At 37.2% G+C, this 23,791-nt stretch overlaps 2 protein-coding genes across 4 annotated transcripts; one reads left to right on the forward strand and one right to left on the reverse strand.

The window, feature by feature from the left end:
• Nucleotides 1-11: 11 nt before the first annotated feature.
• Nucleotides 12-17,727, forward strand: LOC144664710 (V-type proton ATPase subunit H-like). 3 transcript variants are annotated; one of them, XM_078525911.1, is made up of 19 exons: nucleotides 12-105; nucleotides 488-572; nucleotides 1,270-1,351; nucleotides 2,506-2,605; nucleotides 4,739-4,828; nucleotides 5,980-6,023; nucleotides 6,165-6,234; nucleotides 6,726-6,830; nucleotides 7,789-7,886; nucleotides 8,544-8,654; nucleotides 9,077-9,164; nucleotides 9,943-10,014; nucleotides 11,865-11,912; nucleotides 12,915-12,967; nucleotides 13,095-13,173; nucleotides 14,774-14,820; nucleotides 15,180-15,281; nucleotides 15,390-15,503; nucleotides 17,201-17,727. In XM_078525911.1, the coding sequence occupies exons 2-19, from the start codon at nucleotides 497-499 to the stop codon at nucleotides 17,232-17,234; spliced, it is 1,413 nt and encodes a 470-aa protein (XP_078382037.1). In that variant the 5' UTR covers nucleotides 12-105; nucleotides 488-496; the 3' UTR covers nucleotides 17,235-17,727. The 3 variants fall into 3 exon arrangements, with proteins under 3 accessions (XP_078382037.1, XP_078382039.1, XP_078382038.1); XM_078525912.1 differs by having other exon boundaries at nucleotides 28-89; XM_078525913.1 differs by lacking the exon at nucleotides 9,943-10,014.
• Nucleotides 17,728-19,867: 2,140 nt separating this feature from the next.
• Nucleotides 19,868-22,464, reverse strand: LOC144665616 (octopamine receptor beta-1R-like). The gene has a single exon (XM_078526876.1). The coding sequence runs from the start codon at nucleotides 22,242-22,244 to the stop codon at nucleotides 21,171-21,173; it is 1,074 nt and encodes a 357-aa protein (XP_078383002.1). The 5' UTR covers nucleotides 22,245-22,464; the 3' UTR covers nucleotides 19,868-21,170.
• Between the last annotated feature and the right edge of the window lie 1,327 nt (nucleotides 22,465-23,791).

Raw genomic sequence — 23,791 nt, forward strand, 5'->3', positions numbered from 1 at the left:
TTCTGTGGCGGCATAGGTCACATGAGAATGAATATTGGATAATGGTGGTTTGGTCTTCCTTGCTTGTTGTTTTCTTCGATATTTGACCGGTAAATACGGCAGATCGTAAGTTACTTCGTGTACTCTTGTACGTCTATTTATTTCCTATACCCCTCATCCAATTTTTGTCATCAAAAATGGAAAAAGGTCGGCAAAACTCGTCCATTAGAACTCTGTTTACTACTTGGTGAAAATTCTGAATTCTAAAATTAAATACGAAGGGGATGTTCCAATTACTATCTTTTTGAAATAACTTAAGATATCTATCCTGTCATCCAACCCTCTATGTGTCTTAAAGTAACAATGGGTTGCTGATGGGGTTTAATATCGTATTGTTACCGAATCTGACACAAAATACAAATTATGTGCTTGTAGTCTGAATATGTCAGATCTATCATGGGAAACAGTATAGAGGAATTTGTTTTTTGATGTTCTTATTTTCCTCCAGTTGTACAGTATGACTAGTTATCAGAGCCTTGCAGATATTGCCTCAAATAGGGCTGAAGGTGTGGAGGATCCAAACCTTTCATCAGGTAAAAGAACATGTAATATAATTTGTATAAGAAAGTGTTGGTTTTTGTGAAAGGAGGAAACCAGAGAAGCCAGAGAAAAACCCTCCAAGCAAGGACAAGATCCAATAACAAACTTTGGGCCTGAGAACCAAATCTGTAGAAGGTGGCCACTGACGAGAGCTTTGACTGTATTATAATTATACATTTAATGACTGTTCCGGAGGGAAACAGTTAATTTTGTTTTCCGAGGCGAAGCTGAGGGAAACAATGAGATTCAAGGGAAACAAAATTAGCTGGTTTGCCTAAGGGATCAGTCATTGAGTGTTTTGTTATATAGCACAAAAAGACATAGAAAAATGGCACTCATCAGTCAACATTTGTGGGCAACATTGCAATGTTACCCTCTGATGTCATAGATTTTGCAATGTTGCCCACTCAGGAGGGAAACAGTTTTTATTGTTAGATGTCATGGGTCATGTGACCTCTAAATAGCCAATAAGAGCACGCGCCGTTGGGGAAAAAATTCTAGCTATATAACAATTTTTTTTTAATTTTTTTAATTTTTTATTTATTTAGATAATCGAAAACACACCTTACTTACAATAACAGCTAGCACAATACTTACAATACTTAAACACTAATAATAACAACACTAATACACACAAAAAAGTGTTGTGTATTAGCTATATAACAATTACCAATGTTGTAATTTTTATAGCTATTGTGATGCCCTTTGGTCGGTTATCAGTTGAGAGTGAAGATGTCAGAAAGCAAAAAGTCAACTGGCAGTCTTATGTGCAGTAAGTTATGTTGATTCTTTTCACAATCATAAGTAAACTGTGATGTTACAAACACTATTACTAAGTGGTATTTCCTGTAAAGACAGAATTTTATCCAATTAACCACACAAGCAATCGTCAATGCTACATCTAGCTTGTTCAATTACACTGTAGGCTGGTTTTCAGAAGTGATGGATTTGGAGGCGTATTCAGAAGCTTTCACAGAGCATTATACAGGGATTTCAAAATGTTTTGAAGTAGGCGTCGGCAACTGGGAGAGTAGGCATCTGTGAAAAGCAGAGCTTGTTTCTCAAAAGCTGATGGCTATGGCTAAAGTAACCGGCAACATAAAATGATGTAGCCAGTGGAACTCCGGTGGGTGCCGGCTTGTTTTGAAAACCCTGATTATGATCTAGTGAAAATCAAACTGACAGAGTCGTAAGCAGAGTTCTGATTTAGCTTCTGATTCACAGTGTGCTTATGATTCAGTGAAACTAAATAATTTTTTGTCAGAGTCACAAACAGTAAGGAAGTACTCAGATGGTCCGAGTGCTAGCACTGTGATTGGTTGGCTCTTCTGCTTCTGCTTGCAACTCCATCAATCTAGTTTTCTGGAGGGGTGGGTGTTCAAACCAAAAAAACTTTGTGTGGTGAAGGTATTGATATTTTCTGGGACAACTCATTAGTCCATTGTGCTACCCACAACTAACAAATCAGAGTAGTGTGATTGTTAACAATTATTCCACGAGCATGTGTTGGATATGAGATGGTACATTTGTAGACAGCCACCGTGGCGCATTGTGCAGAGTTGGCTATAACGATCTCATATCCAACAAGTGGGAGTGGAATATTTTTTTTAAAACCGCCCAAAGAATATTTGAGCTCCCCAGCTGTTTTCATTAATAATAATAATAACATTTATAATGCGCAAATTCCATATTTGCGCTCCCATATTTGTGGTCAATGGTATACATGAGCTCATAATATACAATCAAAATGCAGGAAAAGCAATATATACCATTGCAGTTTTTAATAACATTCATTATGTTATGTCTTGTTTCTTCTAGTACAGTCTGTCTGACTGACTGTTCATGACTGCATGTGATATTCCATTCCTACTTTATATTAAATTTGTTTGCAAGATGCTGGATAATTTATTTGTTCAATTTCAACAGAAGTCAAATGATAAACCAAGAAGATTATACAATGATAGCTGACTATGACTGCATGGGAGTTGAAGAGAGAGCAAAAATCCTTGAACAAAAGGGTGACCAGGTACAACTACACTGTAAATCACAGATAATATTGCCGCCTCTGTGACTATTAATACTAGCCCTGTATATAGTCTTTTTTATCACACAAATAGATTTACTTTTTTACCCGTTTTTATTATGTAAATAGCTAGCCATGTATATAGTCTTTTTTTATCATATAAATAGATTTACTTTTTTTTACCCATTTTTATTATGTAAATAGCTTCTTTTTTAACTTATTTTAACTTTAAATTATTAATAGTTGTATAATGATAGGTTTAAGTTTTTTTTAAAGTGTTTTCTTAGTCAGGTGTCCACAATTAGTAGAGGGGACTTTTCCCCTCAGCTAAACACTTTAGACACGTTAATAAAGTCATTCATTCATTCATTCATTCATTCAATTAATATTAATTTTTTGTACAGTCAACTCTCTCTAAGACAGACAACTTCGGGACCGGCCGCAACTGTCCGTCTTAGAGAGGTGTCCGTCTTGTAGAGAGTCAAGGTAACGTGACACCAGTAATTCTGAGATAATAAAGCTAAACCTTTGCACAATGCAACAAACCTTTACTAACTGCAACAAGACTAAAATAATAAACGGCCATATTTGCTTGTTTAAGCAAAAATTGAGAGCTACAAACTGTAATACTGTAAGTAGAAAACGACCTCTTTAGTGTCCATACACGTAAGCAGAGAAGGTATCCATTAAAGCGTCATTGTTTCTGGTTAGTAAGCTTGGTATACACGTATCCTTAGGGCGCTGACTAACTTTGCTTTAGGTTGATACAACGTTTGAAAGTATTTTCAATAATAAAGCATGATAAAAAGCACTTCTCAAGTGTCCGTTAATGATTTAAAAGTGTCCATTGTCCGTCTTAGAGAGGTGTCCGTTTTATAGGGAGTTTGGTTACAGTAAAATGACTGAAAAACGGCAGGGACCATCACCAGATGTCCGTCTTATGGAGAAGTCCGTCTTATAGAGGTGTCCGTTAAGAGAGAGTTGACTGTACTCAGATTGCACAGTTCAACATTGTTATCAGAATAGTCCAATGCTTTTGTGCACTTTAAGAATTGTATGCAAAGGGATAAAAGTCAAATTTCCTCTGTTAAGAAGTAGAAATATACTTGTACACTGTACATGTAGCACATAATAACTTATTTTTTCCCCTAAAAGGAGGCATGCCACAATATTTGCAGTCATTTTTCTGATATACAAATTAAATTTGAGAAAGATTTAGTAATCATCATCTCAGAAGTGGGACTAGGAAAAATGCTGAATCGAACCTATGGCCTCCCAAACACCAACTGGGTGGGTCATTCAGCCACTGAACAATGGAGAGACTCATGTGTCCTGCATACTGCCCCAGGGGGGGGTACTCCAGCCTGTAAATGACGGGGATGATCGAATGGAGGCAAAACTCAGGACCCAAAAAAATCCCTGGACCACAAATAACCCCCCAAAAAATCCCTTGTCAAATTACCCTCAAATTGCCAGGAGGGGCAATAATATAACACAAAGAAAATCATAAAAAATTGAATGCTGTTGCCATAATTACGCCAAGGCCCCGTCAAGGCACTTTAGTTTGTTTTTAATACCCAAAAAAATCCCCTTTTTTAATCAAGTCACCCAAAAAATACTTGCCAAATTCTCCTACCCAAAAAAATCCCCGAATCGAAAATTTCAAACCCAAAAAATCCTTCGATCATCCCCGTCACTTACAAGCCGGAGTACCCCCCTGGGCATACTGCAGCCATCAGCAATGTCGAAAGGTGACGAATGAAGAAAGATTGTAAATTTAATGATCATCATATCATGAGTGTGGGACAAACAAAAAAATCTGAGTCCCCAATGGGAATCAACACATGACCTCCCAAATGCCAGGTGGGCGCTGAGCTATGGAGAGACTTGTGGTGAGCTCAGAGGCCATTTACTAGGTGACACCCTTACTGCATACTGCTAGGATCAGCAATGTTGATAGTGCACTGTTTGGTGATAAATGAAGAAAGATGGTTAAAAATCTACCATTCATCATCACCATTTAATGAATGCTTTTTAGGATGGATTAACAGATTCTTGTAGAATGTCAGATTATTCACACAGTCAATTCTTGATTGTTCCTTACTTCATTGTTTACACAATATGTTTTGTCTTCAGTTTGCCAAGAGTTGTTTATCACTGCTGGCTCGACTATCTCGTGATCATACAATCAGATATATACTTGTCTTGATTGATGACGTGCTAACTGTGAGTATCAGACATAATTATATTATTTTAGCATATTAATAAGTTTTGATGAACGTGATTATTTCAACTTGTTAGGACTTACATGTACCTTATTATAGAAAATTAAGGCTTGTGTTAATTAAGGTATTTGAAATTAATGCGACTTAAATTAATGCGAATTAAAGAAATTAAATTACTTCCCAATAAAGGAAATAAACGCGAAAGAAGGGGGAAAATTTCAAAATGAAGGAAATTAATGGACGTACACAACAGGAACAAGTTTATTTCAACACTTGTAGGCATGTTATCTTAAACGAAAACAATGTTTGTGATACTTTTCCCACTTTGAGCGTTCTTCACAGTATCAATGATAGTGGCAGATAAAATTATGCTTTTTCCTTGGAGTCAAGAACATCTGGACTGTGACGAAATATTGGAGCCAAAATAATGGAAATTAACGTCATGGAAATTAACGCTCCACTTAATTAACGGCGCGGAAATTAACGTTAACAAAAATTAACGCGAAAGTTTGAAATTTGCGTTAATTTCATGATGCGTTTATTTCCTATAATAAGGTAATAAGTTTTGATGAGCGTGATTATTTCAACTTGTTAGGACTTACATCAACTGTCTGGCAGGTTATGTAAAAAAAACAAACAGTATCTCAACGTGTATAAAATTACGATAATTTTACGTGTGTTTGATATCACCAATCATGAGCTGACAAGTTTGCCGTGTTTTAATGGTAAATGAGCCAAAGTTTATCGATATTAAGTCGAACCATCTTCAGATCTTCCTCGGCAATCTTCTGTAATCTTCGGCAATCTTGGAAAAGTTCGGAAATTGTTCGGAAACATTCCTATGACCTTCGGACAACATTTTGATAATCTACGGAAATCTTCAGAAAATCGTCAAAAACCTTAGTAGGTTTGAAAAAATAAACAAAATAATGCATGGATGCTTGGAGATATGGAATTTATCTTCTTGTGTTGAACACTCGAAGATAAATTTCATATCTCTGCCCAACCATGTATAATTCTCTATATAATAGTTGTGATTTTAAAGTTATTTTAATTTAGGGTTTTTGATGAAATATATTATTAACTTATTTCTAATGCCATAGATATCTTGATGAAGTCAAGCATTTTTTGTTTTTGTTTTTCATTTTCCAGGAGGATAAAAGTAGAGTGACTATTTTTCATGAATTTGGTAAAAAGTAAGTTTAATTTTGTTTGCTCTTTACTGATAAATTATTATAACTATAGTAGGTAATTCAAATTGATTAAAATATTAATTTATAGAAATCATCAAAATCAACAAAATGACAGAATGGATGTGAATTGTTTTATGTCCTTAGGGCCAACATCAATGTGTGGGCTTCTTTCTTGAAACTTTTGAACAGACAGGACCAGTTTATTGTCCATCAGGTACCCAAAATAATGTCATTTGATAGAGCAGTTTTCAATTGAGTGTCGTAAAACCAAAACCAAAGTAATTACTCTGGCCAATCACAAAGGACACAGACAATCCAGTGAACCAATCAAAACTCAAAGCAAATACATGTAGCTGGCACGCGGGAAAACGTGCGCGAGCTAGTCACGATTGGTTTTGCTTTTAGTTCTGATTGGCTAAGAAAGTGGCGCGAGATTTTTAAGCCAATCACTAAGCGTAGCAATGCAAAACCAAAGCAAACGCAATTTACTTTAGACACTCAAGTGAAAACCGCTCTAATAGAACACATTTTGTTTGTTTTTAATTTATTGACTATTAATTACAAGCTATGGCATAGTTCAATGTTCTTTAGACTCTACCTCTGGTGCTTCAGATGTTCTTTGATTCCATTTGGCTTATGCAGCTCCCCTTCTACTTTTCAAAGTTATTATAAGCATATTAACAGTTTTCACTTTTCTGTATTTAGACAGCTATAATTATAGCAAAGCTGGCATCTTGGGGAAAGGTGCCATTACCTGACAATGATCTCAATTACTTCCTGTCCTGGGTAAAAAATGGCCTTGCCTCACCAGTAAGTATTTCACATATTCCTATAAAAAAAAATTAATCGCGTCATGATGAAAAAACTTTCTGGAATTTTTTAGGCAATGATATACGCCTTAAGTTGGCACACAATGTGCTAATTATATTACGTTAACCCTCAACCTCGTTCCCATGCACTGAACCGTGAGCACTGGGTGTCAACCCTCCAAGTTTATTTTTTTCCTTAGTGGCCATTTGGCCACCGACTGCTCAGGTTTAGTTGCCAGCGAAAAATTTTAGTCGCTAAATTAAGGTTACACTTTCAATCCTTCTTCTCAATTTTAGTCGCCAGGCTGGCGACTTTGGTTCCAAGTTAGTCGCCAGCTCCAAAACTTTAGTCGCCATGGCGACTAAAATGGTCTTAACTTGGAGGGTTGTGTGTTATCTTTTGTTTTTGATGATATGACAAAAATCTATAAAGTGGAAATCGAGTTATTTTCAAAAGGTCTGGTTTCAGATAAGAAAAAAATTGCACTTTATAATTTTCTCTTAAACTTTTGTAATAGTTCTTAGCTTGAATGCAAAAAATCAAGATAGGTTGCCATGCAAACTTTCAAGAAAAGGGGAATTGTTTTTTTAAACGTTTTATTTCCGGTTCACACGATTTTACACTGTTTTCTCATTTCCCGCAAGCTGTTCACACTACTTTTCGATAGAAAAATCAGCTGATGCATGCATCCATGGATGATGATTGCAAGATGCGCACGCTTGCAGCTGAAAACCCTTTCAAGCCTCCTAAATAAGGAAAAATTTGAAAAAAGTGAAAGCCTAAGAGAATGAGAAATCCTCTGTGGAAATATGAGTCGAACAAGTCAATGCAGATTAGTAATTGACTTTTCACAGCTGATTTAAGTTCTTTCTGCACATAACTATCAAAACACAGAAAATTTGTTCCCAGTTATGTCAACATATTGTTTGTAACATTGTTTGTGTTGTGTTCTGTGTAGGCTAATGATTACCAGCATAGCGTTGCACAGTGTCTTCAGCTGATGTTGCGGCATCATGTCTACAGGCAAGCATTCTTCAAAATGGAGGGAATTCAAAGGTGTGTTCAACTTGAACAGCTTAAAAAAATCCCATGAAATTGTTAAGGTATATAACTACCCTACCCAAAACATGGTGGCCTAATGGTTAGCAGGCAGGGCCCGGTTGTTCAAAGCATGATTAAGCTAATCCAGGATAAGCGTGAAATTTGTTTTCAATTTTATATAATTTCGTTGAGGTTTTCTGTCCCACAGTTTTGACATGGACCAATCTCAAACTTAACAAAATATTAGCTTTGAGAAACGCTTTAAAACAAAAGAAATTAAAAACTTGATCATCTTTTGATCCTGGGTTAGCGTTAATCGTCTTTCGAACAACCCGGCCCTGGACTCTAAATCGAGCCATCTGGGTTAGAGCCTGGCCAGGGTCATTTTGTTGTGTTCTTGGGCAAGTCACTTTACTCTCATAGTGCCTCTCTCCACCCAGGTGTATAAATGGGTATCGATGAATATAATACTGGGGGGGGGGGGGGGTAACCTTGTGATGGACTAGCATCCCATCCAGGGGGGAGTAGAAATACTTCTAGACACTTCATGCTACAGAAACTGGGATAACTCCGGCCTGTATTGGTCATTAGACTTGACGCAGACTTTACTTTACTACCCCACCTTCTAATTAACATCTTAACTTCTTGTATTGCTTTCTTTCTTTACTTCAGTGTTGTGTCTGCACTACTGGCACCAAACATTGGTTTCCAACTTCAGTACCAGCTGATATTTGTTCTGTGGCTGTTGACATTTGATCCAAGAATTGCCCAGAGAATGACAGGGTAAATTAAAAGTTGAATAATTTCTGCAAAGTTATGTAACAGTTGTTTTTAGAGATAACCGCCGCCTGGTTAGCTCAGTTGGTAGAGCGCCGGACCGGTGTGCGGGAGGCCGGACCAACGCTCAGGGTCTTAAAATAACTGAGGAGAATGTGCTGCCTTTATAATTACATCTGCAAATGGTAAGACATTCTAGTCTTCTCGGAATTAAAGGACGATAAACCGTAGGTCCCGTCTCCTGTATCTTCAGTCTTATAACAGGGGACGTTAAAGAACCCACACACTATTCGAAAAGAGTAGGGCACAAAGCTCCCGGTGTTGTGGTCTGGTGTAAAGCGCATTTGAACATATACACATGAAAAATGCGCTATATAAATTCATTATCATTATCATTATCATTATTAATTCTATTTTGTTATCTACAGAAGCAGTGCTGTAATTCGTGTGCTGGCTGACATTTTGAGGGAATCAGGCAAAGAGAAGGTCACTAGGATTATTATTGCCACATTAAGGGTAAGAACAAGAAAAACAAAATGAACTGTGTGACGAGGGACCAGACATTATTAAGAGGGAGAGGGCCCAGGGGGGGGGGGGTACTCCGGCTTGTAAATGACGGGGATGATCGAATGGAGGCAAAACTCAGGACCAAAAAAAAATGCCCAAGTCTTCCAACATTACCCAAAAAAATCCCTGGACCAAAAATAACCTCCCAAAAAATCCCTTGTCAAATTACCCCAAAATAGCCAGGAGGGGCAATAATATAACACAAAAAAAAACATAAAAAATTGAACGCTCGTGTTTGTTTATTCATCATACCATAAATACGACAAGGCCGCACCAAGGCACTTTAGTTCGTTTTTAATACCCCAAAAAATCCCCTATTTAAATCAAGTCACCCAAAAAATTACTTGCTAAATTTTCCAACCCAAAAAAATCCCGGAATCGAAAATTTCAAACCCAAAAAAATCCTTCGATCATCCCCGTCATTTAAAAGCCGGAGTACCCTCCTGGGGGAGGGGGAGGGCCGGCTGGTGCAAATGTGGACAGGCTATATTCAAATTCTCTGACCCTCCCCTTTTATGAAGCAAATTCTTTGCTGACTCTCCCCCCTCTCTTACCCACTCATGCATGTATAAATTCTCGTGTCCCCCTTTTTTTCTGCATAAAAATCATTGAACAAGGCTCTTGGGGATTTTTGCGTTGAGGTCAATCTACATTGTATGACTAAAATGTTCCTAATGTTGTAAAACCACTTTTCTTTATAAGGTTCTTGTTGTCTTTTTTTTTTCAGAATTTGTTGGAGAAACCGGAAGAGAAGAAGAATGAAGCAGCATTGTCCATGGTTCAGTGCAAGCTCCTTCCTGTAAAGCTAACAAACTTTTTGTTTTTCTAAGAAAACTGACGTCTCTTAAAGGGATGTTTGCAGTGATGACTTAGCACTGCAGCCGGGGGGGGGGGGGTACTCCCATATGTGGCCTATATAGGTATGTGCCACCCGATAGGGTATGGTTTTTGAGGTTCTCGGTCCTTAAATAGGGTATCATTTTTGCTCCTTTTGGCAATGAGTTCCCGGTGTGACCCTTAGATAGGGTACCTAAATTCTATGAGCTAAAATAAGCGCCCAGCTAAACTAAAAAAGGTATCTTAAAACTGAATTTTCTGTTCAGGTATTAGTAAAGCGATTTTATAGAGATTTGTGTCTTGCCGTGCGCGGTTAGCCGTTATTTGGGTCGTCATGGAACGCTTCTCCTCCCCTTGAATAGGGTGTCATTTTTCGGTTTTGGGCCTTAAAAAGGGTATCAATTTTCGCTTTCTTTATCCTTAAATAGGGTCAGGGTTTAAGAACCTTGGCGGCACACCCCTATCCGAAATTTATGGGCACTGCAGAAATCTGTGCTGTGTCTGTGGTTGGTTGTTGCGCGATTTTAATTTTTTTCCCGCTTGGGAAACAACCAATCAGAGAACTACACGGATGTATGCAGGGCTACATCATCAGTAAGGAATTTTTTGAGGCAAATCACAGACTGAGGTTCTTGACCAGAGGAAGAATAGACTTGTCTGTCTACTATACATAGAGGCTTTGTCATGGATTTGAATAGTCTAGTCCCTGAACTCCCTCTTCCGCACGCCCTTTATAGGGGTTGAACCCAGGCGCCTGATTTCAACCTCTATTGCTGGTTTTCACTGTCACGCATTAAAAAAATAAATTTGAAACCATTCAACTACAGAAGCTATTTCAAATATTATAGACGATAAATAGATAAACAATTTCTCCAAGTTTCAGGTCTGTGCAGTGTACCGTTCGCGAGTTGTTTGCGAGTTATCACGCAAATTTATAAAGCTTAGTATGGAGATGCCATAACTGTGTCCTTCCGAGGGACGCAAATATGGCCGCCGTGATGTCAGAGAAACCATCTGGAACTCAATTCTGTTTACAACAGCGGCAATCTCTGGCTCATGAGCTAGTACAGTTTCACATAAACACCACTTATTATATCTGAAATGTTCAATCTGCTGAAAACGGAAAGGAAAGGCCTTTTTTCAAACAAAACAGCTTTGTCACGGCACACAGCTTGATGTCACATACGACGGAGAACTCAAATATTCAAAATGCTCTGTTTTAAAAACGAATGACACAATCGATCTGGAAATTTGCAAAAAATTATATTTTTAGTTTATCTTACGTCTAATGACAATGAAAATTTAGTAGGCCTAGTGAATTTTGATTTCAGAATTTTATGACGTAACATGAAAACCAAGAATAAAGGGCGCGCAGAAGAGAGAGTTGAGGGACTGGACTAGGATTTGAACAGATTTTTGAACGGCCAAAAAATATATATTTTGGTGTCATAGGAAACCTACATTTTTGTTAACAATTGCTACACTAGAACACTGTAACTGTTAACAAGCGTTTTTGGCCATGGGTGGCTAGGATGGAAATGGATTGCAACTCGAAAAATTGGGGCTAAACTTTTCAAGTTGTTTCCACGCGTCTTAAAAAAATCGATATTTATAGCTGTGGGTTATTTCTCTCCGCAAATTAAGGTTATATCTTTCTATAGATGTTTAAAGATAATGTTTTTCATGGGTAAAGTTGCCTACCACTAATTTCAGAACAGTCTAGACCAAAAATCCGCAAAATCGCTATGACCTATAGTAGCTCTTTTAAGCATGGCATTGTTACATGTAATTGCAATTTTATTTTTCTCGCAGGTTCTTTCTGTGTTGAATGGTAAAACATGGGTTGATGAAGATATAAGGGTATGAAATAATGTAGAGTGTAAATAAAATGGAAAATATAGACGGTAAACTATTCTCTCGGCATGAGTCGTCAAAAATAAACACAATGGACAAAGCAATTAAAATGTATTGAAAAAACTTTGCCCTTTATTTCGGTTTGCAATACATACCTTCCTACGACCGTCCAATCTGCAGTTTTGTCCTTCTACTAAAACACGCAGAGGAAGCTTAAAAGTTTGGGAGTCCAGAACCATCCATTTCCATTGACCTTGATTTGGAACTTTGATTCTACGAGATTTTATTCATTTGAACAATGTTAGAGCAATGACTTCAATCGTTGGGCGCAAACCGAAATACAGGGCAAAGTTTTTTCGATACATTTAAGTTGTTTTATCCATTTTATTTATTTTTGACCGCTTAAGCCGTCAGGATCAGTTAGCCGTCTATATTGTCCGTTTTAACTAATTTACTGATCCAAGTCGGTTTGTCGCTGTGATATTGCAGATTTTTATTATATTTGTAAATAGAATACGTGTATGTCGTGTATATCATTGAATATACTATGGTATATTTTAGGCTTGATAAAAAATGAGAAAGATACTAGTCTGACACTAGTTGCAGGGTTCGCACACGCCTTGAAAGTCCTTGAATCACAAAACAAAAATTCAAGATTTTTTTATTGAACGTCAAAAGGCTTCAAGGCAATGAGAAGACCGCCAAAATAAGCGATTTTTTTAGTTCTTCAGCAAGCAAGCACATCAACGGCACAACAGACTAAAAATCGTTGATTTGGGGTAAATTTTGTGAAAAAAAGTCCTTGAAATTTCCAAGAAAAGTCCTTGAATTTTTGGCCTGAAAAATGTACGAACCCTGTAGTTGACTCGTGAACTTGTGGCGAGTTAGGCCGTATTACTTTAACTAGGTTCAGTTTGACAGATGAAGTACTGTCCTAAAAGAAAAAGATCTTATCAGTTGTGAAGCAAAAGTTCACGTAGGTTTTTATTGACCTTTTTTTTTTTCCAGGACGATGTTGAGGTTGTGTACGAAAAGCTGAATGAACGTGTTCAAGACTTGAGGTGAGAAACGTCCATCAGCAATAATATACTTGAAAATAGAGTTTTTATGTTTTAAATAGCTGTATCTTTTTAAATTTAGTTTTGTTACTTGCAAAATGTTCAGATTGCATTATTTTTTTTGTCCCAGTACCTTCGATGAGTATGCAGTCGAGGTTAGATCGGGGAGACTGGAATGGAGTCCAGTCCACAAGTCCGAGAAGTTCTGGGTAACTATTGAACTTTTTTAATTCCATAAGTTTCTTGACTATTATTCTTTCGAATTCTTACTCTAACGTTGAATAAATTCAGTCTGAAATAAAGAGTGTTATTATATGTCTACAATAGTACGCGCGCTCTGATTGGCTGCTGAGCGGGCATTATTTTCTTGTAATGACCGGGCATTATAAAACTTTTTCTCGGCTCGACGGTTTTTTGAGTTGTGAGTAAAAGCTACTAGCGAGGGGGCAAAAAACAACAAAAGATGCCGACAAAATATAACAATCTTTACAATAACTGAAAGAAAAATATAAGCATACCGATACTTCTTTAGTATGAGCGACGAAGAGAGCCACAGAGAGCGAGTTTTACCACCAGTGTTTTTTCCCTTGATTATACTCTTCTTTTGAATAGTACTTAAAGGCCATATAATAAATAACTTATTAACCTCGTCCGTTCGGCCATTACAGGGGAATCTCAGACCTCGACCTTGATGTATTGACCTCGCTGTCGCTCGGTCAATACATCACGGCCTCGGTCTGAGATTCCCCTGTAATGACCTCACTCTCGGTTAATAAGTAGTATGTCATATCTTAGTTATTCCTTTCAATGGCGAATGCCCATGCAATATCAAACAGACAGATTATGAGAGTAAAAAAGTAATAATAATTCGAATTAAATATGTTTTAGTTAAGCATTTTAAAATAAAAACTAGTGATATAAGTATAGAACAACGTTTCACTGTCTTCATGACAGCATTTTGAGGTTCAATGTCAATGTCAAGTGCGATTTTCCCACGACAACAACAATTCAAGGGAAAACACCACACGAATAAATTTACCTTTTAAAGATCAGAAGTCAGCAGATGTCGTACGACGTCAACTAAGTGATTTGGGAAACAACGTCGGTAAAGAAATCCAACCAGTCTTTACAAGAAGGAAAATCTAACATGAAATTCAGCTGCACGAGCCAAAACCAGCAATGCGTTGTTTACAGCTATAAATTTGACCTGTGTGATGCAGGTTATGTCGGCTACACGCGCCGACATCTCCACCAGCCCGTTGAAGAGCATAAACGATCAGCCATTGGTAAACCCCGACCTGGTGCAGAAACACAACCTGGCAGCCAACACCCTTGATCTGAAGCACTTTTCGATCTTGAAGAAATGTCAAAGTAAACTGGATTGCCTCATTTATGAGATGTTTTTTTTTTAGAGAACTTATACCGGATCTCAACACTCAATCTGAGTCTATCCGTGCTAAACTTTTCACATAAAACAATGCGCTCCTAATTTTTCTGTGCCTCTTGTTACATTCAAGATACTTTACTACATTCTTCACGCTCTGTTATAAAATCATATTCATAAATAGCCATCGCACTTGACATTGACACTGAACTTGAAAATGCCGTCATGAAGACAGCGAAACGTTGTTCTATACTCATATCGCTAGTTTTTATGTTAAAATGTTTAAATAATAATTATCAAACGAATGGTCAGCGGAACCATACTGAGCCTAGACATGTTTCAAGTTTTTCCGCGTTGCCAAGTAAACTTTATGGCCGTCAGTACTCAAGAAAAATGTAACTCCGTGATGTTATTTTTTTTTGCAGAGAGAAAACGCTCAACGTCTGAACGAGAAGAATTATGAACTGTTGAAGTAAGTTCACAAATGCTGTTTAGCCCAGGATATACAATAAAGTCAGACGTGAAATTTAATTTAGAACGTGAAAACTGCTTCATTAACGTGCGAAAAATGAAAAAAAAAAAAAATAGAAAAAATAAGAATTGATTACGCAATTGCAAAGAAAGCTAAAAAAAATTGGTTAAAACGGCCTTCGAAACCGTATAATCTTTGCAATACCAACTGAGCCACAAATCATATTCTCCAAGCTTTGTATTAACTGTTCCTACGTCACAGGCAGGCAATGGGTTCCCGTCTCTATGCAAAAGCTAAGTAACAGTGGTGTACAGGGTCAGCTAATTTACTTTCAATGATTGCTTTCCTTGTTTTCTTAGAATCCTGACCAAGTTGCTGGAGAAGTCTACTGATCCGACCATTTTGGCAGTGGCGGCTCATGATACTGGGGAGTACGTCCGGCATTACCCGCGAGGAAAACAGTTAGTACCTTGCCACTGTATACATTTTACACTAAATAGTACTTCTCTGAACGCCTTTCGCATAGTTCATTGTAACTAAGATGTTTTCTATCTGTGTTTTGTATCTAGCGTGTTGGAGAATCTTGGGTGTAAAGTAATGGTCATGAAGATGATGACACATAATGACCCCAATGTACGTAAGGAGGCCCTTCTGGCTGTACAGAAACTCATGGTTCACAACTGGTAAGACCCTCAGTACAATTAGTCTTAAAACATTTATGTCGTGGACACAACTGTCGGGAAAGTGATGATGTACTTATCTCAGTTTTGTAATCATTGTCACTAAAAAGCAAAAAAAAAAAAAAAGAAAAGAAAAGAAAAAAGATTAACAGGAACTCAAAGCGAATCCAATATATCAACCACGATATCCAGAGTATTTTTGATGAAATTCGAGGTAAGAATATCGAAGATCCGATACCAGGTAAAAATTTGTTTAAAATTAAATATTTACCCGTTGAAGACAGCAGACTGGCTGCCAAAAGCTTACAATTTTAATTTAAAATTTTGTACCAGAGAACGCAATTTTGAAATTCGAGGTGTTTGGATAGCTGATGAAACACTGTCTCGAGTGTTTGATATATCTTTTCAATCGAAACAAAAAAACTACGGAGTAAACGGAGAAATAAAATTGTCAAAATCTATGCTAATTAAGACCGGAAATCCAAACATCCTTCACGGTTATGATTTTCTTTATTTCAACTTGATGAATTATTATTGAGTTTGAGGAGCTATGAATCTAGCCTGTCGCAAGCGCAGGAAAACATGCTGACTCGTCCCCAGTCGTCTCTTATGCGAAAATTGCAAGACGCGACATGATTCCCTCCGTGTTCAGCAGTCGACTCAAGACGGACTCAAAAGACGACTGGGGACGAGTCAGGGAAAACATGTAACTAGTTAAAAGCGCGGGAAAACGTAACCGGTGCTGGTATTTAATTTTACGTTGCGTTGTCAAATTACATGTATAGCATTAGTTCGTATAGTGTGATCGTCCGGGTGAGAGTAGTTCTGAGAAGAACTGTTGTTGGTGACTGACGTTTCGACAACCTAAGCGGAAGTCATGTCGAAAAGTCAGTCACCAACAACAGTTCTTCTTAGAACTACTCTCACCCGGACGATCACACTATACGAACTACTAATACTCCTGGGTTCAAACCATTTACTGTATGTATAGCATTGTTGGCTCGCTTGACAATGAAGACCACGTCACCTTACACATTCAACTTAACTGTAGTAAAACAACGCGGGCAGTTGGCTTAGCCAAAAATTGCTCGAGATGTCCCAAAAAGTTGCTCGAAAGTTGCTCCAAATCCAAAGAATTGCTCAAAAGTTGCTAAAAAATCAAAACGTTTCCTTTAAATAAGAAAATTTTCTAAATATATGCTCATTTCACGTTGAAGTTAACATTTTAAGGCAAAATTTGTTGAATTACAAGCATTTCTTTTACTAAAACACAATCGTGAAGATACCGATGACTTCGTTTGCTGACGAGTTTAAATGTTTAATGTGTTTAATGATCCAAACGTTGAAGCATCCTGACTTTCCTCGGAAGTCTTCGGCAAATTTCGTTAATCTTCGGGAAAGGTCGAAAAATACTCGGAGACGTTCGTACGGCCTTCGAACAACACTCGGACAATCGTCGGAAATCTTCGGACTAGAAATTGCAAAAAGTTGCTCGAAATTGCAAAAGTTGTAAAACGTTGCTTGCACCAACTGTTGTTGGTGACTGACTTTCCGAGCAACTCCTTTTGTGTGACGAGAACCACAGACTCGTCCAAAAGTGACCCAACGTTTTATGTTACAAAAATGTATTTTTTTCTGTTTGATTATAAATAAACCGTTAACATTCAAGTTGATTGAGCAATGATTATTTTATTTTTCAGGGAATATCTTGGAAAACAACTCAAGGCTTCCTGAGTAAAAGATTTCTCCAGACTAAACAAATTAAACGAGAAGCTAGCGTCTTGAATTTTTTAATTATAAGTGAATAATGTAAATTGGCTTGGAAGGAAGCAACAAAAATTCCAAGCGTTACGAGACAAGGCCGAAAAAAACCGAATAAATGCCGAGGAAATACATCGGTAAAATCTCGGAAAGGTGAACTGCCGATGATGATTAACTTCGTTTGTTTCCGAATTTAGTTCGTGGAGCCCTAGTGTTTCCGAAGATGAAACTCGTTCAGCTGATTTGGTAGAAACGGTTTCTGGTGTAGATGTACGTTTAATATGTGAATATAATGTGAATATGGATGCATGGCAGAAAATTAATGTTCCTTTAGGAAATCTCAACTATCTGAATGGTTGCAATTAATTAAGAATGAAAAAAATCATGTCGATTTTTAAAATCACGAAAAGTTCAGTTCATGATATATGGTGCTTGGTTTGCTGAATAAAGGAATCTTTTAACTTAACTGAGCTGTTGTTTAGTCGTTGTACTCAGAAACACAGTTATACCATAAGGGCCCTTATATAATTTGGTAGCTTAAAGAAAAGCGCTTATTAAAAAAAAATAATAATAGTGACGCTTATGACAAGGGAAAGCAAATTCAAAAAGAGAGTGTCCGTGAAATTGCGCCTGTAAACTGTTGAATAAAGAGTGAGGTGTCCCTATTACAGAAGTGTTTCTTTGAATTTTGGTCTCTTTCAGACCAAGTGAATTGTCGGTATTATCAAGCTATTTGTTTTATCCAATCGCCATGCACCACGTTTGAGATGGCGGTTGGCAAAGATGGCCCTTCGAACGACGTTGTGACGCGCCAAATATTCCAGGGCCGTAAAAAGACGAAGAAAACTAAAGAAAAAAAGAAAAACTAAGCTAAAAAAAAACCAGTTGCTCCCACCAGGAAAACTTGCCCGCGCAGACAAAAAATCCTAGGTACGGCCCTGTATTCTGGGGTGAATTTTAAACAGTAAAGGCGATATTGATTAAGTCTGCACGCCGCTGGCTATTTTCCAGAGCAAATGTTTGTAAATTTAAATTTGAGTTGTACAGCCGTTGATGTATGTTGATCCAAAGTCGTGGGTGTAGTTACTAATAAGCTAAATTATGACAGCTTTGTGTTGAATGAACGCCCTGTTAAAGAAACTCATCCAAAATAAACAAAGAATTTATTCAGCAGCCTAACATTTTTACAATATTAGCATTGTAGGAAAATTTTTAAACAATGAGCAGCCTTTTCTTTTTATTAGCCCAGCCTTCCCGCATTCATGTTTATTCTCTCATGCTTTGTTTCTTGATCGAAGATCTTCTTAGGGAAAAGGAAGATGAATTGTCCCCAACATCAGAGACCTATTATTATTAGGTATTAAACTAACCAAAATAAATAATTTGGACATGTTCTTGACGCTGTCATCAATAACAACTCATATCATGAAAATTACAGGTCATTTTAAATTAAAACAAAACTTTCCTGTTTAATTATCATGTACATTATCCTAACAAGCTAGAGAACTATTTCTCCGTTTATAATTTATTAAATTTTATTTAATTTCTCTTCGTTAAATTTCTTTTCGTCAACCTTAATAATGTCGAGGCCAGCAGAGGGAAGCGCTGAATTTTTCCTAAGTTAAAAAGAAAAGAAACCTTTTTTTCCTATGCGTTAGAGAGAGGTGAATTTCTCGTTTCACGGCGAAAGATCGGCCTAAATTGGTTTACTTTCAAAGAACGTATATTTTTTCTTACTGAAATGATTGTTTGGTGACATTGTCAGCTGTCAACAAAACTAACAGCACTTAGAACTAATGAGAAATTCTTATTTATATTAAAATTACTTGGCAATAATGTTAGTAAATCTTTCATAAACGCCGGAGACAGAACAAGTGCATGTATTTTCTCATCGTCTTCAAAATATACTGACACGCGAAAATTTCCGTTTTCTCGTGAATTGAAAACCTTATTTATGAAAACATTGCATTATTTTAACAATACCATTAACATTTCCGGCTAAGATTGCGAGATTATTTAATTTGTCTTAACATCTACGTGCTTTATTTATCTCCAAAACTTAGTTAGATAGCAGGAGGGCATTTTGCGTGCGCATGCGTCGATATGGGCTAGTGCGCACGACAGAGAAGTTCTGCTATCGATTGTTTACATATTTTTCACAATTTATGGCCTAATTTTCAGCTCAAAATAAAAGGTGTTTTAAGTTTTATTTGCTGTATACGATACTAAGAGTCCTTGCTTTATCTTCTGACAACAACCAGCATACTTTGGTGTCGGCGTGCCGTTTATCTGATCGACTTTGGCTATGTGTATTAAACATTGCGCGTGGACAAAATGGCGACCGAATGTCGAGAACCGTAATACCTTGCCCATGTTTTTAATAGCTGGGAGATCTAAACGGACAAAGCGCTACGCCTACTTAGTACTAAAATATAAAACAGCAGTTTTAACTATACGATGTTATAATCAAGTATCCCGGGTTTGAGCGAGCGGTCATGATTTTGTTCAGATTTTTCATAAAACTGCAATTTCATCGTTCTCACGATGCAAAAATCTCAAAATCTAACTTTGATCTCCAGCGTCTTCCGATGATAGATGGAGCCTGAAGTACTTGAACTATCGTCTAATGCTGCGAATGTAGCGTTAAAAAATGGTCTATTGTGGTAATTTTTAGCTTTCTTTAACGTACGTTCTCGCTGGTTTATTCTAACAGAGAAACTATCGTTTGTGATTATTTCCTTAAACTTAAGCATTGGTCAAAATAACTTCACATTTCGATGTACCACAATTATTCCGTTGAACAAGAAAAGAATTACTGAGATCGGTCTTAATTTTAAAGTGTTATGGTAATTCTTTGCTGGTAGACTATTTGTTTACATTTTACTATGTTAATTAGTACATTTTTGGCTCCTTTAACAAAATCTAGCCTTGATCACCAGTCAAAAAATAGCATGAAACAAACAAGCGATATATATATTTTTTCAGAAACGTTCTAATAACTGCTGCATAAAATGTCTTAAGAAATAATTTTTAACTATAAACAATGTTATTTTCAAATTTTCATTTCAACGTTTGTTTCTTTAAGATTGATGTTCGTTCTGTTATAACGACTGTTTTACTTCTGTGTCGCCTAAATGTGATTCTGTGTCGCCTAAATGTGTCCAGGAAACCCTGTTTGCCAGTCGAGGGCAAGTTGGCCTTGCTTTAGAGTCATCAATGAGCTGCATTATCATGTGCAGAACACCCAAACATGTCTTTCCCCTCAGGGAAAACCCTTTTCTTTGGTGGCCGTCCCTTTAGGCAAAAAAATCTCCCGACAAGCTATAATATTGCTCGCACTCTGCTTGTATTACAGCAATTGATTTGATATGAAGTTTTGATCTTAATATATCACACTCCAGCACACGAATAAATGTTTTCCTCTTTTTACGGCCTGTTTGATTTCTGTCGATGAAGGCTTTCCTACCTGTCCCACATATTTTCCCATTATTTTCAACAACGATCCCGAAGCAGGCCAGAAAATCTGCTTTATAAGAGCCTTGCAACACACAAAACACTTTTTTTTTAGCGAAATTTACGTCTATATTAAATTATGTGACGATAAACAGTACAAAAAACAAAGTTTGAATCTTCCGCGCCATTTTTATTCCCAAGATCACGCGGTCTTTGTACAGCGGTTGCACGCATGCGCCCGCAAAATGCCCTCCTGCTTAGTTAGATAACTTCCTTTATCTACAAGAAAATTACATTTTATGCGAAATAAAGTATTATTTTCTATTTTATGAATTTATGACGAAAAAACCTAACAAAGAATTGGAGCGGTATGATGAACAACAAAATCAATGAAAGAAAAATACGAAAAGAACAAAAGTACAAAAAATATTATTACTGTATTAATTTCGTCCCTGTTTAAACTGCTTTTACAGCAAAACCGGACGATAAAACAGTGTCTTGTCTCTCCCGTCGTGAGCTAGAATAAGTAAATCTGTAATTTCGTTTCCCAAATCCTTTTGCCCCACACGAGCATAATTTTTTGAAGGCTTTTCGAAATGGCGCGTACCTCAATCCGTACACGATTGGGTTGCAAAACGAATTAGCAAAAGCTATCCACATTGTGATTATCATAACATTGCGTGGAACTTCAACGGGACCAGCAATTTTCCTGTAGGTACCTGTGGTATAGAAAGGCGTATAACAAAGCAGAAAAATTCCAAGGACGATTACAAAAGTCCTTGCGGATTTGATCTCTCTCTTCAAGGAGTGACTTTCCACAGTTTTTGCCCCTTGCTGTGGTTCGTCTTCGTCACAGATGTCCGCGGAGGATTCTCTGAGGCTTTGCTCGACTCTGCTAAGTTGTCTTGCTTGCCTGAAGGCTGTTTTGAATACGACAGCGTTGCAAAAACAAATAATAGCAAATGGAATAATTACAAACACTCCCACCATGAAAAAGATATAAGGCGAGTCTCGGGAAGATTCTTGACTCGAAGGACTGGCGCAGCCATAAGTATCAGCTCTGAAGTCGTAATCTGCGAGTGGAATATTCAAAATAACCACTACAGACACCCAGATAAGCAATAAAATTGTTACTACTCTTCTTCTTGTGACGATAAATTGATAGCGAAATGGTTTCTGAATAGCGATATAGCGGTCCACACTTAGCATACACAAGTGAAGAATTGAAATGAAGGACAGTGTCAGACCAATCGAGGCTGCAGCCCGACAGCACCATTCTCCAAAAATCCATTCGCCGGTTACGGTCGTCACAGCGTTAAGCACCATGATAATAACCATACTCATGTCTGTAAGCGCTAGGCTTAGCAAGATAAAGTTCGTATTTGTTCGCAGATGCCGGAATTTCGCCAGCGAAGCGCAGATTAAACTGTTACCGACAACTGTTGCGATTATTATAAAGGTAAATACAACCATTTGAGCGACAACTTTGACGGATCCATCTTCAGAACTATTCGTTTCTTCATCTGCCATTGTTTGTTGTTTAAGCCTGGTTGTATAAAAGCCTCGTCGATTGAGAACGCAAACTTTTTTCTCACAAGTTTCTGCACTTAGCTCCTCCGCGTGAGAGCAATCTACTGGCGATTGAAATATTTTTCATTTTTGTAATTTCCATGTAGTGTTTAGCAAGTCCGCGGAGACACCTGCAACTTTCAGCCATTTAAAATAAATTGCTTATTGTTATGGAAACCAGAAAGAAAAGATAATATTTCCGTTAATGAAAGCTTCATGCATGCCAGTCAACGTAACAATATTCAACGATTGAAAAACACGAAAACAATAGATTCAATACTTGTGGTGCGAAGTCTTTCAATTCTTTTAAGAACATGACACAGTCGGTGTTATTGCCACCCTCCGATTAGCTTCATCTTTTGTTTTCGCTTAAACTTGTTTAACACACTGAGTGACTTGATAGCTTGATGTAGCGAAAAATTTATAAGACCCCTGCCCGGAGTTTTTCCAAACAAACATAAATTAAACGTGTTCTTTTGGCGCCCGCTTTGGGGAGCCGTTGCAAAAGACTAAAAAAGTCCGAACCTTTCGTGGGCTATGCGCTGCGACGCCATTTAATTTCACCTGCAACCTTAACAACAATTTTGTCAATTTTTTTAATTGAAAAACGTACTACTACCTGACCCACGGCTTCAATTTAAACCATACTGGCACAGTGCCCTTTCTTCTTGATTAAAATTACTACCAGAATTCAAGTTAAAACATATTCTAGTCAGCAAATATTTTGCCTAAAAAAATAATTTCGCGCCTACAATAAACGATTTAATTGCATAAAGAAGGTTTTTACAAACAATAGGCGCCAAACCCTGTTTATGAATTACCTTCAGTTCCACTTGAAAGAAAAAGATTTTAATTTACCTGAATACTGATTAAATACTTAAATGTAATAAGAACAGCAGAATTTGTAAGCATGCAAAATCAAGCCAGGTTTTATATCAGCGAAACGTAATTCGAGAGACGCATAAGCAAGTACAAGCAAATACAAGAATGAAACACAAAATACAGCTTGGTTAAATTGAAAAGACAGACAAAGGCTTAGCACCGGCCATCACGATACGACATGCAGTGTTAAATTCCACTGGTGAATGGACGTCATAAGCAGAATAACTAAGCGCGCAATGACGTCACGACTCAGACAAGCGAACGATTTTCCTTAAACACTTTCTAAAGCAGTCACTGTAGCCACGGAGCCCTTATTATTCGTTTTTATTTGTCGAGTCCTTTGTTTCCGTTTTTGTCGCGCATATTTTTCTTGTAATTAGCTTTGTTAGTTATTTTTAGGTTACGTTACTTGTTATATGTTCGTGTGCATTTTTTATCTGCCATTTCTATTGTTTTGCTTAGCGTTTTTCTGTGGTGTTTTTTAAGTTTTCGTTGTCAGTATGTTTAAGTCGCCGAAGTGTTCGCACAAATCTTGTAAGTTTCGTTTTTTTTCCCATTATTTTTTCGCTTTCTGTTTTAGTTTTCCGTTTGTTTCTTTCGCTGTAAGTTTAGTTTGTCTGTGTTGT

Source organism: Oculina patagonica, chromosome 9, assembly GCF_052425735.1.
Source record: "Oculina patagonica isolate OP01 chromosome 9, crgOcupat, whole genome shotgun sequence".
In the NCBI taxonomy this organism is placed as follows: Eukaryota; Metazoa; Cnidaria; class Anthozoa; order Scleractinia; family Oculinidae; genus Oculina; species Oculina patagonica.

What these genes read in the sequence shown, in the direction of transcription:
- LOC144664710 (XM_078525911.1), top strand. Translation starts at nt 497, where the DNA reads ATGACTAGTTATCAGAGCCTTGCAGATATTGCCTCAAATAGGGCTGAA. An exon ending in AAAATGGAGGGAATTCAAAG is followed by an intron (nt 7,887 to 8,543) that starts GTGTGTTCAACT and finishes TCTTTACTTCAG; the next exon opens with TGTTGTGTCTGCACTACTGG. An exon ending in GAACGTGTTCAAGACTTGAG is followed by an intron (nt 12,968 to 13,094) that starts GTGAGAAACGTC and finishes TTTTTGTCCCAG; the next exon opens with TACCTTCGATGAGTATGCAG.
- LOC144665616 (XM_078526876.1), bottom strand. Translation starts at nt 22,244, where the DNA reads ATGGCAGATGAAGAAACGAATAGTTCTGAAGATGGATCCGTCAAAGTT.